The sequence below is a fragment of the Callospermophilus lateralis genome, chromosome 2, assembly GCF_048772815.1.
Source record: "Callospermophilus lateralis isolate mCalLat2 chromosome 2, mCalLat2.hap1, whole genome shotgun sequence".
In the NCBI taxonomy this organism is placed as follows: domain Eukaryota; kingdom Metazoa; phylum Chordata; class Mammalia; order Rodentia; family Sciuridae; genus Callospermophilus; species Callospermophilus lateralis.
The window spans coordinates 149,513,119-149,531,561 of NC_135306.1; the positions used below are offsets into that span (position 1 = coordinate 149,513,119).

At 36.7% G+C, this 18,443-nt stretch overlaps 1 protein-coding gene across 3 annotated transcripts in view; it reads left to right on the forward strand.

Annotated features, from left to right (window-relative positions):
* Positions 1-16,791: 16,791 nt before the first annotated feature.
* The window catches only part of Pgm2l1 (phosphoglucomutase 2 like 1), a 62,901-nt gene continuing 61,249 nt past the window's right edge, over positions 16,792-18,443 (forward strand). For 2 of the 3 annotated variants that reach the window (XM_076846645.2, XM_076846646.2), the window contains exon 1: positions 16,792-17,172. In XM_076846645.2, coding sequence (XP_076702760.2) covers positions 17,062-17,172 — 111 coding nt within the window. In that variant the 5' untranslated portion in view covers positions 16,792-17,061. The remainder of the gene's footprint in view (positions 17,173-18,443) is intronic. The other variant, XM_077108839.1, reaches the window with a different exon arrangement.

Consider the following 18,443-nt stretch of genomic DNA (forward strand, 5'->3'; position numbering starts at 1 on the left):
CTTTTTATTTATTTATTCATTTTTAATTTGAGACGGCATCTTACTAAATTGCCAAGGCTGGCCTGAAACTTGTGATCCTCCTCCTCAGCCTCCTAAGTCACTCGGATTTACAGGCACGTGTCACCACACCCAGTTTAAGTACATATCTTATTGTTTAATTTGGGGAAAGGGAAAAAAATAAACTGTGAATATTCTTTTAGAAAACTTATATAATGAATTCCCATGTATCTATCACTTAGCTTCAATAATTAAAGCTAATTTTGTTTCCTCTATAACCCTACCCACTTCTCCTATCACTAGGAATTTTTTTTTTTTTTTTTTTTTTGGTACTGGGGATTGAATCCAGGGGTGTTTTTACCACTGAACCACATCCCTAACCTTTTTTTTTTTTTTTTAATTTTGAAACAGGGCCTTGCTAAATTCCTAAAGCTGGCCTTAAACTTGCAATCCTACTGCTTCAGCCTCCCAAATGCCCGGCTATCTCCAAAATATTCTGAAGCAAATCCAAGACCTCATATTATTTCAAGTAAATATTTTAGGTATTTATAAGAAATAAAGACTCTTGAAAATATCATTATCATACCTCAAATTAATAATTGATCAATATCATAAAATATCCTGTTAATGTCCAAATTTCCCAGGTTGTCTTATTTCTTTAAATCAGGATCAAACAAGATTCACAAATTGTAGCTGGTTGACATGTTTCTTAAGTCTCTTTTTTGATGGGGTAGTGGGTATTGGGGATTGAACGCAGGGACACACAACCACTAAGCCACATCCCCAGCCCTGTTTTGGATTTTATTTAGAGACAGGGTCTCACTGAGTTGCTTAGTGGCTCACTGTTGCTGAGGCTGGCTTTGAACTCTCAATCCTCCTGCCTCAGCCTCCTAAACTGCTGGGATTACAGGTGTGCACACCATACCCAGCTTCTTAAGTCTTTTTAAATATATAATTTGTTCTGCCCCTAATTTTTTCCTTGCAATCTGTTTTTTAATAGATTTAAAAAATCCACTCCAGAAAAAAAAATACATTTTATGGAAATAATAACCACCAAAGAAACTGTACAATGGCAGAAGTTATAGAAACTTCTGTCCATTTGATATGGCAAAAGCTGATCAAAAAGCCAACTCTTGGTTATAAGATATAAGAAGAAAGAAACTTATTTCAATAGTAATTTTAGGAAAAAAATATAAAAAAGAAAAACAAAAAATGGAAAATTGGAAGAAAATAGTTTAAAATACACATTTCTCGTGGCATTTGCCCCATAAGATATTTTCATGAAAATTTATCGACATCTCTGGCTCCCGGTGCCAAGTTGAAATCCATTGCTGTTGTTTGCTACAGAACCAGATACTGATAAACTCATTAACTTCATAGGATCTATGTTATAGTTTCTAAAGCAGTCACTGTGATAAACTCTTCAATACACTACAAAATTTGTAGATTATCAAGCTCTTGAGTCACATCTTCTTTTCCCCATTGACACCTGTGGCAACTCTGCTAATTACTTACAAAATACCCATTCTTTCTGTTTCTTTACCATGAGAAACACTCTTTTGCTCAAGGCAACAGCACCAGCCAAAAACTTGATTTCATAGTAATCCACAGACACAGTACAGGGCAATGAGTTATAAGGAAAAGTATATGGGAGGGGCTCAGGGAAAAACAGGGGGACGCAGGCAGGCTTGGCTGATATGTACTATCTGCCTTCACCCTCTGTCTTGTCTACAATTCAGACATAAGGCTGAAGATGGCAGAGTCATCTTCTGACTGTGAGGGTGAGAGCACATGGTAGACGGAGCAGAAAGATAAAAAGAGACTGGGAGCCTTCTTTTACTACCTGCATATGATATGCCTTTCTTGGAACTTCTTATTATTTAAATAGAAAAGAAAATGTATCTCTCTTTGTCAAGCCACTTAGTTTGGTTTTAGTTACATGCAGCTGAAAGACAATCATAATTGATACTTTTTGCCATTTCAATTCTCACAGATAATTTTAACCAAAAGGTGGGTAAAAAAAGTAAAGATAAAATTTTTGAGTGTACAAACATCATATAATATACATATATGCAACATAATTATGTATATATGTGTATAAATTGTTCCAATTTATGATTTACATAGAAATTTTCAACAATAAAATCTATGGAAAATCATATCTTTTAGTTTATCAAATAACTTGTGTTTTTCCTGTTTCCTTGAATCCAAAATGAGTCATTTTTTTTCCTAATCCTGGAAACTTTCCAGGATATATCAGGCTGAGAGAATATCATCATAAAATCATAATCTCTCACCAAGAGCTGGTTGCAACAGATTTAATTTCCCTTTGTCTACAATGTATCATACTGTCTGCATTTTATATTGAAGGAGGATCTTTGATTTCATCAGGAAATAAAACACTGTTAGGAATATGAAATTGACTACAGGTTCTTTCAACTGAATAAATAGAACACAGACAAAAAAGAATGATAGGAGAACAAAGTACCATACAACAATAGTATCCCCAAGTGCAAAGATATTTTCTTAAACTGAAAGCAACATAATTTTCAAAATGAGCTATCGGGTATGCAGAAAAGAAAATGAACACAAACCGGAAAAATGAAGATTCAGAATTGAAGTAAATAAATCACTTCACAATTTTTGAAGTTCAGAATGACACACATATATATTAAGGTGCTCTAGGTAAAGAATACTCGTATATCACTTAAAGTGGAAGGTTACTTCTGACCTTTCAAATGTAACAAACTTATTTAACATTTTCCTTCAATAACAACAAAAAGTTTCTTCACTGATGATAACTGGAAATGCCATGATGTGTCGCTGTTAATAAGAGGGGAAATCATTCATGCTACAAGAGTGGCATGATCTGTTCATCACTGTATCCTATCACTTAGAAGATTGCACAGTGGGAGGCATGGGAAAAATGGAGGAACTTTGATTGGGCAAAGGGGAGGGAGGATAGGGAGGGTGCATGGAAGCAGGAAAGATGGTGGAATGAGATGGACATCATTACCCTGGGTACATGTATGACTGTACACATGGTGTGAGACTACATCATGTACAACCATAGAAATGTAAAATTGTGCTGTAATTGTATACAATGAATCAAAATGCATTCTACTGTCATATATACCTAATTAAAATGAATAAATAAATTTTGAAAAATGTAAAAAAAAAAGATTGCATGACACAAAAATATAAAGTTGCTGAGTTCACAAATGAGAATTAGGACTTTTAGAAGGAATTGAGATTGATAGATGGTAACTAATTTGTTTAAAGTCAAGGAAAAAAAACCGTCAAAATGGAAGGCATCTGCTTTTCTTGTCTGTATAGAATTCCTTTTCCCCTTCTTTGAGTAGCAGAACACTGCCCATCCTTTCAGAAACTGCTCATCATGATCCATTCTATGACTCTAATGAAATGATTCATCATTTTCCCTTCCTCCCCATCATGGCCACAGGGACAGTGAGCATGTGACCTAAAGTAGATCAAGCATTCCCTGAAATTTATATCTTCTGAAGCAGAGAGAAATCCTCTCTCTCCTTTGGGAGCTTCTAGCTAGGATGATGTTTGCCTGGAGATGTGCAATCACAACTCTTATTATGAAAATTAAATAGGGGAGATTGGGGGAAAACAGAGAAGAGGAGCTGAAAGATGGAGACAGTCTTTCTGTCAGGATCCAGGGGGTACCTGACATTAGTTTCTCCCCTCCCTTTCTCAGGCATATAGCAAATAAATTCAATTTTTAAAAATTTGAATTATATACAAAAATAGATATTTGAAAACAGATGTAACAGTAAAATATGCCCCTTTAACCAGTTTTAGGTGTTCAATAGTATTAAGTATGTTTACACTGTACTTATAGGAAAACTCAGTTTTCTGTTTAAACTATGTTTTGTCATTTGTAATTAAAAGATGTAGTGGATTTTGTTTGTTTGTTTGTTTTGCAGTGCTGGGGATTGAACTCAAGGCTTCACACGTGTTACCCAAGTACTCTATCACTGAGCCACAAGAGCCATATCCTCGCCCTGTTTGCTTTTATTTTTTTATTATTGTTTTGTAGAAATTCTGCATTTATATTCTTTTTTTAATACTTTTATTTTTATGTGGTGCTGAAGATTAAGCCCAGTGCCTCATACATGCTAGGGGATCACTCTACCACTGAGCCACAACCTCAGACCCTGCATATATATTCTTGATAGCAATTCTTTATTTGATACATATTTTGAAAACATTTTCCCCTAATCTGTTACCCAACAAATAAATTGTCTTAAGGCTGTCTTTCAATGAGTGGAATTTTTAATTTTAATAATGCGATTTATCAATTTTATGTCTCCATGATTAATGCTTTCCCTATGCTAAGAAACATTTTACCTATTTCCTAACAGCAAAGATATTTTGTTTTCTTCTGTAGAGGCTTTATAGTTTAGCTTTTAGTATGGTTCAATGATCTGTCTTAAATTAATTTTTCTATTTGATTTTTTCCCCCAGATGGATACTCAGTTGTTTCAACAACATATGTTCAAGATATTTTTCCCATTTCTAATTGGCTAGCTTTAATGCTTTTGTTGAGAATCAAAGGACTATGAGTCTGTTTCTGGGCCATTTACTTTGTTCCATTGATCTATTTGTTTATTCTAACGCTGGTACCACACACTTTTGATCAATGCAACTTTAGTAAGTCTTGAAGTCAGGCAGCATAAGTTCTTCAAATTTATTCTCCAAAAGAGCTTAAACTAAGCTGGGCATGGTGGTGCACATCTGTAATCCCAGCAGCTTGGGAGGGTAAAGCTGCTGGGATTACTAGTTAATATCACAAATTCAAAAGCCAGCCTCAGCAACTTAGCAAGATCCTGTCTCAAAATAAAATTTTAAAACAGGCAGGTTGCTGGGAATGTTGCTTAGCAGTTAAGTTTCCCTGGGTTCAATCCCTGGTACCCCCCGCCATAAGCTTAAATTAACTCAGCAACTTATTAGATATTATTATTCTATTATTAGATAAGAGTGTCTACCTAATAGATATTTCTATATAGCATTGCATTATTAGGTATAGAGTTATAGACTCTGGAATTTAAAAAGAGTTCAACTTTTTGTTTTATTTACTCAGTACTGTTTTCTCCCTGTCAGCATCACAAAAGGTGCTTGTAGCAGATATTTGTCATGTTTAGGTTTCTGCATCCAAATATCCTTATTTTGTTTCCTTTGCCTAGAATGCCATATCCTTATTTGCTAACTCTTATTTATTTTCTTCAGGTCCAAGCTAAGCTATAAAAACAAAAACATTTACATTTGCACAAAAAAGCATAAAATATTTAGTAATACATTTAAGACTTACAAGATCTCTGTTGGGGTTGTGGCTCTGTGGTAGAGTACTCACCTAGCACATGTGAGGCACTGGGTTTGATCCTCAGCACCACATAAAAATGAATTAATAAAGGTATTGTGTCCATCTACAACAAAAACATATTTAAAAAAGACTTATAAGATCTTTACACTGAAAACTACATATTATTGCTAAGCGAAATTAGGAAAATCTTTTAAAAATAGATATACCATTTTCATGGACTGAAAAACTCAATATTTTTAAGATGTTAATTATCCCCAAATAGATCTAGAGATTTAACATGATCCTAATCATAATCTCAATGGACTATTTTGGGTAGAAATTGTTCTAAAATTTATATGGAAATGCAAAGGACCCAGAAAATACAAATACTATTGAAAAACAATGACCAGAGTAGGAGAATTTCGGCTACCTGACTTCAAGACTTACCAATTTTAGCTAAGCCTTCCTCTCAGTTGCCTACCTTAGTCTTTAGAGTCTGAATTTAGTGTCCCTCCTCTGCAGTTTCATAGTGTTATGAAATACTGTCAGCAAAGCAGTTATCACAGTATATTTCAATGATGTATTATTTGTCTGTTACCCAAGACTTCTTAAGGGCAAGGAATGGGCTTGTTTATCCTGTTTACTACTGAGTCCAGAATACATGAAATGGTACCTATACACTATAGAAATAACGTTCATTGCATGAAGTTGAATTTAAAATAAATTATGCAAAAGAGTAATATTTTAAAACAAAGCTCCATCTTCTGCCTAAGAGCTTTTTATTCAGGTATCTAGGACTAGTTTATTGGACTTGGTTTTAAAAGATAATAATATTACTGTCACAGAGAGAAAAAGATTAAGATCACAGTTTGATTCCCTAAAAAACTGGTTCAAACTCTTGGAAATCAAACATCTTAAATATTATAGAAAATTGCCCAGTAATTGTACCCTCAAGAATTTAGATGTATGGATTAATGTAAAAGGCAAAAATAACTTTATGCACAAATATATTCATTGTTGTTGTTATTCCAGAGAAAAATGGAAACAACCTGAGAGTCCTTCAAATGAGAATCATTTAAAAACACCTTAGTAGATTAACTTGACATATGTTACAGCTACTAGATGATTAACAAAGCTCAATAACATTTTTAACCTTCTTTTAAGTTACAGAGGGGAAATGACAGAACAGTAAGAAGTGACCAGGGCAAAGGTGAAGGGAAAATGTTATCCCAGAGAGGTAGTTATACAAAATGTGGCTTTTGCCCTGAAAGCATTTACCAATCCTAAAAATTCTGAACTTTAATTTTGAAACTCCAGTAGGCCAATGAGACAGAAAATAAAGTCCCATGGTTAAACAAAGTTGACAATCTAACAAGAAAAGTCTTCTCACAATATGTTGGGATCCCAAAGAACTACCACTCAGAGTAGATAATCTAAAAGAGGAATATCTTACCTGAAATTACAGCTGACATAGAGTCATCAGAGCTGAAGACAATTTCAAAACTTAAAATAGTCAAACTACCAGGCACATGTGAAATCCTCTCTAGAGAAATAAAGTTTCTTGCAAGTCTAAGTTTATTCCCACAAATGATTTTTCAAATATAGTGTCCAATACACAAGGCTCACAAGGAAACTAGATTCTATAAGCAGAATCCAACAAAAAGCAAGAGACAAGAAAGAACTGACCCATAAAAATTTTAGACACTGGAGGCTGTGGTTGTGGTAGAGCGCTTGCCTGGTGTGGGTGAGACACTGGGTTCGATCCTCAGCATCACATAAAAATTAAGGCATTGTGTCCATTTACAACTAAAAAAATTTTTTTTAAAAATTTTAGACATTATGCTGACCATAGATTAAAAAAAAGTAAAAACCAAGTTTGAAGAATTCTGTAGAAAATAAGAAATAATGAAAAGTACTATAGGAAATTTTCAAAAGAATTAAAAAGAATTCTATAAATAAAAATGCAATAACTAAAATTAAAAAACCAAAGGTGGAACTGCTGGCTTGGTAATTACATCAAGGTGCTAGGAGGGTGGTGTGTCCTGGGAAGCTTCAGAATCACCATGTCATATGCTCCTACATAATATGTCCTATGTTTTCTTCCATTTCGCTGTTCTGGAGATTGAGAAAAAGGTCTCCTGAAGACAGAGGTAGAGATGAGTTATGCAGCCATGAGCTAAGAAATACTTGCAGCCACCGGAAGCTATAATAGGCCAGGAATTCTTCCAAAGAGTCTAGAGGGAGTTTGTCTCTACTGACATCTTGACTTTTGACTTCTCGTCTCCAGAATTCTGAGATAATAAATTTCTGTTGTCTCCAAAACAATCCTAAATGTCAGATATCTGCTCTGAAGAGATGTCTTTCAGCTTTGGCATTACATTGAAAATACCTGGGAGAACTTAAAATAAACAAAAACTATTAGTGTTGCTCCCACTCAAATCGGAATGGCAGGGGTGAAGTCCAGGGGTTAGTTTCTTTAAAAGATGTGCATCCACAGTTAGAGATGGAAAAACTGTAGCCCATGGAACAAATATGGCCTTCTATCTGCTTTTTCAAATAGTTTCATTGTAATACATATACATGCACACATGCAAAACCAAAAGGTCAATGAGGCCGATTAGATAATGTTGGAAGGAGAATTAGTAAGCTGAAGGAAAAGAAACAATAATGATTAGAGTGTCAAGTAATTAAAAAATAATTTTAAAACTTGGAAAGCAAACTTTTAGGAAATTAGTGAGACCAAAAGTTTGTTCTTTAAAAAGATCAACAAAATTGACAAACCTTGCTGGGTTAGTGCAATACCTGTAATCCCAGTGGCTCAGGAGGCTGAAACAGGAGGATCTCAAGTTCAAAGCCAGCCTCAGCCTCAGCAATAGTGAGATACTAAGCAGCTCAGTGAGACCCTGTCTTTAAATAAAATACAAAATAGGGCTGGGGATGTGGCTCAGTGGTCGAGTACCCCTGAGTTCAACCCATGGTATCCCCCCAGTCCACCCCAAATTGACAAACCTTTCACTAAACTAACTGCGAGAGAGAGAAGACCCAAATTATTATGAACAAAAATGAGAGAGGAGCCATTATTACTAATCTTATAGAAACAAAAAGGATTATAAAGTAATAATACAAATAATTGTTTATTAACAAATTAGATAAGTTGGATAAAATGGATAAATTCTTACAAAGACACAAACTGAAATTGTCTCATGAAGAAGCAAATGAATATGGATATAGCATATGAAAAGAGTGAATTAATATTCCAAAACTTATCACAAAGAAAAGTGCAGTCCCAGATGGCTTCACCAATTAATTGTACCAAATATTTAATGAAGAATTAATGTCATTTTTTTTAGTGCTCCTGGGAATTGAACCCAGGGTGCTTTACCACTGAACCATATCCCCCAGACTTTTTTTTCTTTTAATATTTATTCTTTAGTTTTAGGTGGACACAATATCTTTATTTTACATTTATGTGGTGCTGAGAATTGAACCCAGTGCCTCATGCATGCTAGGCAAGCGCTCTACCACTGAGCCACAATCCCAGCCCCTTCCTAGACTTTTTTAAAATTTAAGATAGGGTCTCGCTAAATTGCCAAGGCTAGCCTCAAACTTGTAATCCATATGCCTTAGCTTCTTGAGTTGCTGGGATTTCAGGCATGTATCACCACCCAAAGCTAATGCCAATTCCTTTATAAGCTCTTCCCAAAATTAGAAGAGTAGAGAATACTTCTCAAGTCATTTTATGAGGGCAGTATTATTTTGAAACCAATACCAGAATATTTTATCACAAGAAAAGAAAACTCCAGAAAATATCTCTTATGAATCCTCACAAAAACTAGCACATGAATCCTCAACAAAACTAGCAAACTAAATCCAGGAAACACATAAAATAATGATATGTCATGACCAAATAGGATGCAAATTTGGTTTAACTTCCAAAAATTAATTTTCATATCAATATAATAAATAAAAATCATATGATCAACTCAATAGATGCAGAAAAGGTTTTTAAAAATATAACACTCTTAATGATAAAACCCTAAAAAAACTAGAAACAAAAGGGAACTTTATCAGTGTGATAAAGGACATCTACAAGAAACCCACAGCGAACATTGTACTTAATGGTAAAAGACTGGGTGCATTTCCCCCTAAGATCAGGAACAAAATAAAGAGGTCTACTGTTGCCACTCCTGTTTAACATTGTATTGTTGAAGGTTCTAGCTAGGGCACCTAAGGAAGAAAAAGAAGTCAAAGGCATTTAGATTGAAGAAGTAAAACTCTTTCTCTGGACAGGTGACACAATCTTACATATAAAAAATTCCAAGGAGTGGGAGGCTGAGACAGGAGGATTGCAGGTTCAAGGCCAGTATCAGCAAATAAAGGAAACCCTAAGCAACTTAGTGAGATCCTGTCTCAAAATACTACTAATAAAAAAGGGCTGGGGATGTGGCTCAGTGGTTAAGCACCCCAGGTTCAATCCCTGGTATCTAAATAAATAAATCCTAAGGAATCCACTAAAAAACTATTAGAGGTAATAAATGAGTTCCACAGGGTTGTAAGACATAAGGTCAATATATAAAAATCAATTTTATTTTCATACACTTGAACTATCTGAAAAGAAAATCAACAAAAATCCAATTTGCAGCTTAGGGCATAAAAAGGAATAAAATAGTAATAAACTTAACAAAATAAAGTGCAAAACTATGTTGTGAAACCCACCAAATATTTTAAAGATATTAAAGAAGATGTATTATTAGAAAAACATCCATGTTCATACACCAGAAGAATTAACATTGTTAAGATGTTGATGAATCCCAATCTGATCTATAGATTCAATGCAATCCAATCAAAATCCCAGATGACTTCTTTGTAGAATCTGACTAGCTGACTGTAAAATTTATATAAAATTATTTAAACAATCTTGAAAAAGAAGGACGCATACTTCCACATTTTAAAATTTACCCCCAAACAACAGTAATCCAGACCCTGTGGTACTAGCACAAGTATGGACATATAGACCAATGAATAGTACTTAGAGTCCATAAAGAAAGGCATATGTTTATGGTCAACTGACTTCCAACAAGTATGCCAAGCCCATACAATGGTGGAAAGAATAATCTTTTCAACAAAAGATTTTGGGGCAACTGGATAGTTGTGTTCTAAAGGAATAAAGTTAGACCCCTTCCTCATACCATATACAAAAATGAACATAAAATGAAGCAAGGTCAGAAATGTAAACTAAAAAATTTAAAACTCTTAGCAGAAAACACAAGGTAAATTTTCATGACCTTGGATTTGGTAAAGCACTATTTGATATGACACCAAAGGACAAGCAACAAAAGAAAACAGGTAAATTGGATTTCATCCAAAACTGAAAACTTCTGTGCTTCAAAAGACAATATCAATGTTGGGGCTGGGATTGTGATTCAGCTGTAGAGTGCTTCCCTAGCACGTGGGAGGCCCTGGGTTCGATCCTCAGCACCACATAAAAATAAAATAAAGATGTTGTGTCCACCGAAAACTAAAAAAAATAAATATTAAAAAAATTCTCTCTCTCTCTCTAAAATAAATAAATAAATAAATAAATAAATATATTTTGTCTAGTTATAACCAAAAAATAAATATTAAAAAAGACACTATAAAATATGAAAAAATGTAGAATGAGAGAAAATATTTGGAAGTCAAATGTCTGATTTGTATCAGCTCTCACCTTTATATCCAAAAACATAAGAAAACTTGCAACTCCATAATAAAAAGACAAAGAATTTGAACAGATACTTCTCTCTAAGATATACAGATGGCCAATAAGCACATAAAAAGAGTCTCACCATTACCAGGGATGGTGGTGCATGCCTGTAATCCTAGCAGCTCGGTAGGCTAAGACAAGTTCAAAGCCAGCCCCAGCAACTTAGCGAGGCCCTAAGCAACTTAGTGGGACCCTGTCTCAAAATAAAAAATGAAAAGGTAAAAAGGGCTGGGGATGTGTCTCAGTATTTAATCATCCCTTGGTTCAATCTTTTTTTTTTTTTTTTTTTTTTTTAAAGAGAGAGAGAGAGAGAGAGAGAGAGAGAGAGAGAGAGAGAGAGAATTTTTTTAATATTTATTTTTTTAGTTTTCGGCGGACACAGCATCTTTGTTTGTATGTGGTGCTGAGGATCGAACCCAGGCTACACCCATGCCAGGCGAGCGCGCTACTGCTTGAGCTACATCCCCACCCTCCAGGGTTCAATCTTTAGTACCAAAAAAAAAAAAAAAAAAAAAAAAGATTCTCAGCAGCATTAGTCAATAGGACTTCCACAAATGAGTTACCATATGATCCACAAAGTCGAATACTTCAGAGAAATGAAAACATATTTCACACAAAATTTTTTTTCATGAATCTTTGCAGTAACATTATTCATAATAGCCAAATGGCAGAAATTACCAAAGATGAATCAACATTTGGTATATCCATCCATTGGAATGTTATTCAGCAGTAAAAAAAAAAAAAAAAAAAAAAAAAAAAAAAGAATGAAGTACTAATGCATGCTACAATAGAGATGAACCTTGCAAACATTATGCTACTTAAAAGAATTTTGTCACAAATACCATATATTATATAATTCCATTCAGATGTTTAGAAAAGGCAAACTACAGAGAAAGAAAGATTAGAGGCTGCTTAGTCACAGAGGGGGAGAAACTCACATGAAGCTAATAGCTAAAGGCAGTTTTCTTTTTAAGGTGATGACAATGTTTAAAATTGACTATGATAACGTTTATTCATATCTGTGGATATAATACAAACCCAATAAATTGTACACTTTATTTTTTAATAGTTTTTGTAGTTGCAGTTGGACATAGTACCTTTATTTAATTTATTTATTTTTATGTGGTGCCAAGGCTTGAACCCAGTGCTGGGTGTGTTAGATGAGTGCTCTACTACTGAGCCACAACCCCAGCCCTAAATTATATACTTTAAATAGATAGATTATATGATACATGATTTATGTAAGTAAAGCTACTGAAAATGTAATGAGATACTCACTCTTGGGTGACAACTCTGTACTGTAAACCTGAGAGTAAATGTCTGTTTGCATTTTGCACCTGGGTTCTTCACTTTACTGTAATCATGATTGTGTTCTGTATCCATTCTTCCTTACACAAAGGTAGTCTTTTTATTTGTTGATGTTGTATCTCCTTGCCTAAGAGGAGGTTATTTGTATTAGGGCTAAAAGTTGATTGCTTCAAGGTACTTCCTTTTCTGACATTCTCTTTCTCTTTTTAAATAAAGAACTCACTAATGTTTATGACAAGTATCTTTGTGAGCAACAAGAAAATACTTCTTTTTTTAATTTTTAATATTTATTTTTTAGTTATCGGCAGACACAACATCTTGTTTGTATGTGGTGCTGAGGATCGAACCCGGGCCGCACGCATGCCAGGCCAGCGAGCTACCGCTTGAGCCACATCCCCGGCCCAAGAAAATACTTTTTTTAAAAGAGAAATCACAGAGTAGAATGATAAATTTCTTCACGATTTAGTCTTAAAATAGGAAGATGATATAGTCCTTGAGTTCTTCTTGGTGGCAGCCTTTCAAGGAATTGGCAGGATTTTGGAGGGGATGGCTTTATGGTAAACCTAGACAGAGGCTTTCAGATTCAGAGCCTCAATCAAGTTTCCTGGTGATTGCTTACGAATATTATGTAAGGAGAAAGCTGTCAGACTTTCAGTGTCAGTGACCAGTATGGCCCTAGACAATGCAGATGTTAGCAGGAAACTTGATGAGCTAGGGCTGTATACTCTTGGTGTTTCCCCCTGTACCATATAAAGCTGGAAGAACCTTAAATAAAAATTTAATCTCTTGCTACCCTCACAGAATGAGGGCATCAAGTCTTAGAATTCAATTTTTAAAAACAATCAAGAAATGCATAATTGAGGTTTTTCTTTTATACTTTTTTATTAGAAAATAATTTTAAAGTTAGAAAAAATAAAAAGACACAAAAAATACCTATATACTATACCCAGGTTCACCTATTGCTAACATTTCTCCCTATTTGCTTTATCATTTACTACTCATGTAATTCTATTATATAATAAATATAATAAATATTTATATATAAAAATATTATCTATCCATCTATCTATCTATCTATCTCTCTATATATGGTATGTGATATTATTTTTCTGAACCATGAGGGGGTGAATCCAAAATATTAAGTCCATTACATGTTTTTGGATTATATATATCAACATATGATGTATTAATACCATGCTATAGTTTGGGTCTTAAATGTTTCTCCAAATGGGTGCCTATACTTGAAATATTGATCCTCACCCTATTGGGAGGTGGTGGAATCCTTTTGAAATGGTAAAAGGAAGTTAGGTCATTGGAGATGTACCCTTGAAGGGGATCTTGTAAAAATGTAGATTCTGATTCAGTAGAACTGGTTTAAGGTCTGAAATTCTGTATTTCTTAGTACACTTCCAGAGGATGCCAATACGTTAGTTACACTTTGAGCTGCAAGATTATGGCCACCTCACAGTCCATAGATAATTTTATATAGGTACTTAAGCCCTGGTTTCTTCCTATCTCTCTTTTATTTCCAGGCCACCATTCTCAGAAGCTTTGCTTTACCAGTGCTTCCTGCCCTGATATGCTGCCTCATCATAGGCCCCAAAATAATGGGGCCAACCAACCATGGACTGAAGCCTCTGAAACTATGAATCAAAATAAGTCTTTCCTCTTATGAAGTTTTTTTCTATCTGAGGTATTTTGTCAGAGTAACAGAATGCTAACACAATATACAATATCATAACTATATATGATAATGTTATATGTATTACATACTTATTAATTATACAATCATTCATTATACAACAATGTTTGAATCAAAGGAAGATTGCACATACGATGGTAGTCCCTTAAGATTTCATCACACAGTGATGTTGTAGCCTTTGATTTTCACACAACAATGACATTGCCTAACAATGCATTCTTCAGAAGATATTTCTGTTCTGAGAACCAAGAGGAATATTCTCTTTCATAACCATAGTTAGGGTTGACAGACTTAGGAAATAAAAATACATGATGCCAAAGGCAAATTCCAACAGAAATGAAAGTTTCTGAACTTTTCCAGATTAGAGAAACTACTATATTCCCCTTCTGGAAACACTTTGACATTGTTCCTAGATTTGATGAGTTTTGGGTTACCCATCAATGGCCTGGGTTACTCATCAATGCCTAAGCAGTAAGTTTAATCTGCTGGACAAGATTTCTGGTAACCAGTTAATGTCTGTAATGATCTTACTGATAAAAGTGAAGGTTAGCTGACTCTGGTATCAAATTAAAGCTTGTATTTTTCCTATTTTCTACATCTGCCCCACGTGATTCCATTTCTTAAATATTCTGTTGATCTGATTGTATATTGCAGGATTGAATAAGAATTGTCTTATAAAAGCTACTACTTCTAAAATTTAAATATAAATCATCATTGGATCTTGTAAAATTGTAGACTCTGATTCAGTAGAACTGGTTTAAGGTCTGAAATTCTGTATTTCTTAATAAATTGTTTATTTTCTGTTCCTGAAAGCTGATTGCAATTTGATGCTTTTACTGATCACCTCAAACTTAAATTACCAGTTGTTTGCAACAACTATTTGCTATTTATCATTAGCTATACTTTCTTGCATATATCCTATCTCTCTAGACAGATTTTACTTCTTTTTTTTAAGAGAAAGAGAGAGAGAGAGAGAGAGAGATAGAATTTTTTAATGTTTATTTTTTGTTAGTTTTCGGCGGACACAACATCTTTGTTTGTTGTATGTGGTGCTGAGGATCCAACCCGGGCCGCGTGAATGCCAGGCGACCACGCTACCGCTTGAGTCACATCCCCAGCCCCAGATTTTACTTCTTGAAATAAACAATTATACACATTCTTGTAGCCTCAGCTCCTAGCATAATTCTTAGTATTGAGTAAATTTTTAATATTTGTCATGGACAATAATCATGATGATGATGGAAGATCAATTTCTTTCCCAGACACATGGTTGTTTTCCAGGCTCTGTGTGATTAAAGAACCTGCTGACTCCATAAAAGAAACATTCAATTGTTTAGCAAAACTCCAACTCCCAACTATGGCACAACATTTTTTAGGAACTGGTACCACAATCCTTTTTGTGCTTTGGTAGTTTGGATTTTATTATGGTAAACAGAAGTTTAAAGGAAAGGAAGTAATGCTTTGAATTTATTTTGTCTTTCATCTGAAAACCTCAAAACATTCTAAAACCACTTATTATGTTTCTGTGCAGCTGTGCTGTAAATATTATTATACTCTCCTTACAAAAAGCTGACTAGGGAGAGTTGTAATATAGTTGATCAAAATCATAACTTTTGTAAGAAGGCCACACCAAGAAACTCGGGAGCAGCTGGGCTGAACTTGACAGGTAACACAGCATTTTCTCAAGTTATATGACTTGACAAGTGCACATTCAAGACCTCAAGTTATATGACTTGACAGGTGCACATTCCATTGAAGATGAGAGGAAATCAAAGATTATTTCCATTCAGGAGAACAAATCCCCCCCCCCCCCATTCCCAGTGCCACTGCCCAGTGTTACCATGACTTGTACATTCTTACACTGCGGTTAACAGCTTCCTTATCTATTTCCCAGTCATTTTCCCGCTTAACAACTTCCTTATCTATTTTGCAGTCATCTTGTTCTCCCTATCTCCGAGCCCATTGGGGCAGCTGAACAAAACACTGCTTCTTAGAAAATTATTTTCACCTCTCAGTTTCCTCTTTGTGTGTACACGGGGATGGATCACGCCCACCTACCTCACAGGATGGCTGGAGGGGCAGAACGCGCCTCGATAAATGGATAAATGGACACTCGTTGCTGCCTTACTATGCCACTCCTTGTTTCACTTAACGCCACAAAGCATAACAGGCACAGGGAATGTTGACAGGGCACAGACTTCAGGCAGAGTTTTTCCCTCTGCAGAAAAGGAGCGCGCGGGCTCCTGCGAGCTATCTGGCGGTCTTCGCAGAGCGCCGGAAAGGAAAAAACTACCTCTCCCGTGAGGCCCCGCGGGGCAGCCCGCGCCGCCCCACCAGGCGCGTACCCCAGACAAACCTGGAAGCGGGTGTTGGGGGGCACCAGAAAGAAATCGCTGAGGCGGACTACTTCGGGGGGGGGGGGCTTGACAGCACATAGAACAAAGGAAACGCATAGGACTGTGGGGATGGTAGCGAGGATAAGACTCCTGGCGAAAGGCAAGTTTTAAAATAGAGCTGTGCACCCTTTCCTCGCTACCCCAGCGGACCGTAAATTCGCGCGGCTGCGGAGACGTCGAGGACGCGCTCCGGGGCTCGCGCCTCTGCCTCGGGAACTCAAATCAGCGGGAGCGGGAAGGGGCGGGGCGGACGGCGCGGGGGCGGGGCCTGAGGCTGCGAGGGCGGCGGCGGCGGCGGCTGCGGCCACGACCCAGACATCTGGGACTGTTGTTGTTCTCTCGGCGCACGCCCGCCTCAGTCAGATCACCCAGAGACCCGGACCTGGTCCGCTGGGGCGCGGGCGGCGGTATCCGCCCTCTCTCTCGGTTCTCTAGAGCTACGACAGGAGGTGGCACTAACACGCTGAAGCTGGTCTCCGATGCCCTTCAGTGAGGAGGGGGAGTCCGGACCCTGGTGAGCACATCCAGGTTCCCAGTTGGGTGTCTTGGCCGGCCGCTCAGGCCCGCATATTCACGTCTCGCTGCCATGGCTGAAAACGCAGAGGGAGACCTGAACTCCAACCTGCTCCACGCCCCCTACCGCACCGGCGACCCTCAGCTAGACACGGCTATCGCGCAGTGGCTCCGTTGGGACAAGGTAGGTACCTGCTCAACCGTCATCCAACCCCTCTTCCTGCACACTCTCCCACGCACAGTCCGCCCTTTCCAGTGCCATCCAGGGCTCCACAGGCTTCCGAGGAGATGGCCCGGGGAGCCGGGCGTTGCCACCCACTTAAGCTTCGGCTGCGGTCCTCGGGTGGTCTGGGCTAGTCGGGGGCATCCGCAGTCGCTTCCTTTTGCGGTGCGCTAAATTGCAAACCCCTAGTTTTCCTCCCTTCAGTGCGTGTCATCTCTCATTCTCAAAAATAATCATCATCGTAAGTTATATCCTTCACAGAGCTATTTCTTTCCTCGTTTCTCTCTTAACTTCCTTCTCTGCAAACCTGCAAGTGGTTTCAGGCATCCCTGGAGGTTTCCAACCTCTCTCCGCTTTAGTGCTGGTCTAGTGTGTTTCCATCTTCTGTCACTAGGTAGTGGCTGGTCTTTATACACTCCCTTGTATTCTGTCGTATCACCTTTTGCTCTTGGGAAAAGAAAAGATTCTCTTAACTCTTATTTCTTTCCCTTGCTGGCCTTTGTTTTCTGGAAGTATTCTGTTCAAAATATGGTGTTTTCTAGGTTTCATATGATATTCCTGATATGAAATTGTTTTTGGTTTACCCCCTCCTCTGCTCTCCCCCTCTTCTTGTGCAGGCATATGGAATGGATTCATGAACGCAGAAATAAAAAATACAGCTGTCTCACTTGTGATAGAAGCCATTGGAGACTGTAAGGGAGGATGATAAACCAAGATTTTGCTTTGTCAGGTGCATAAAAAATACATTTGTTGAAGCAGAGAAGGCAACACATTTAAAATTGAATTAATAATACTGAATTAGGGGATTTGCATGGCAGTATGTGAAATCATGTTGTACAAAAGAATTTCTAAAGGACAAGATTTCTGAAAAAAGTTTATTTTTACTTTGTTCAATCATTCATTCAGTAAAAACAATCAATCAATCAAACAAAAACCCTGAGCATTTGAATCATCAAATCATCAAATTCAAGTTCTAGGCCCTATTAGGGCCAAGAAATACTAGTGGTGAGGAATATAGAAAGGCTTCCTGTCTTCAATAAGCTGTCAGCAGATAGGGATAACCTGCAGATAAGCTATTATGATGAGGTATTGGGCATTAAGTGGTCATGTGCATCTTGGCCATTCTGATTTTTCTGGAGTCTAAACCAGTGCTTCTCAAATGTAAATTGCTTATAGATCATCTTCAAGGTCTTTAAATGCAGGTTCTGATTCAGAGATCAGGGGTGGAGTCT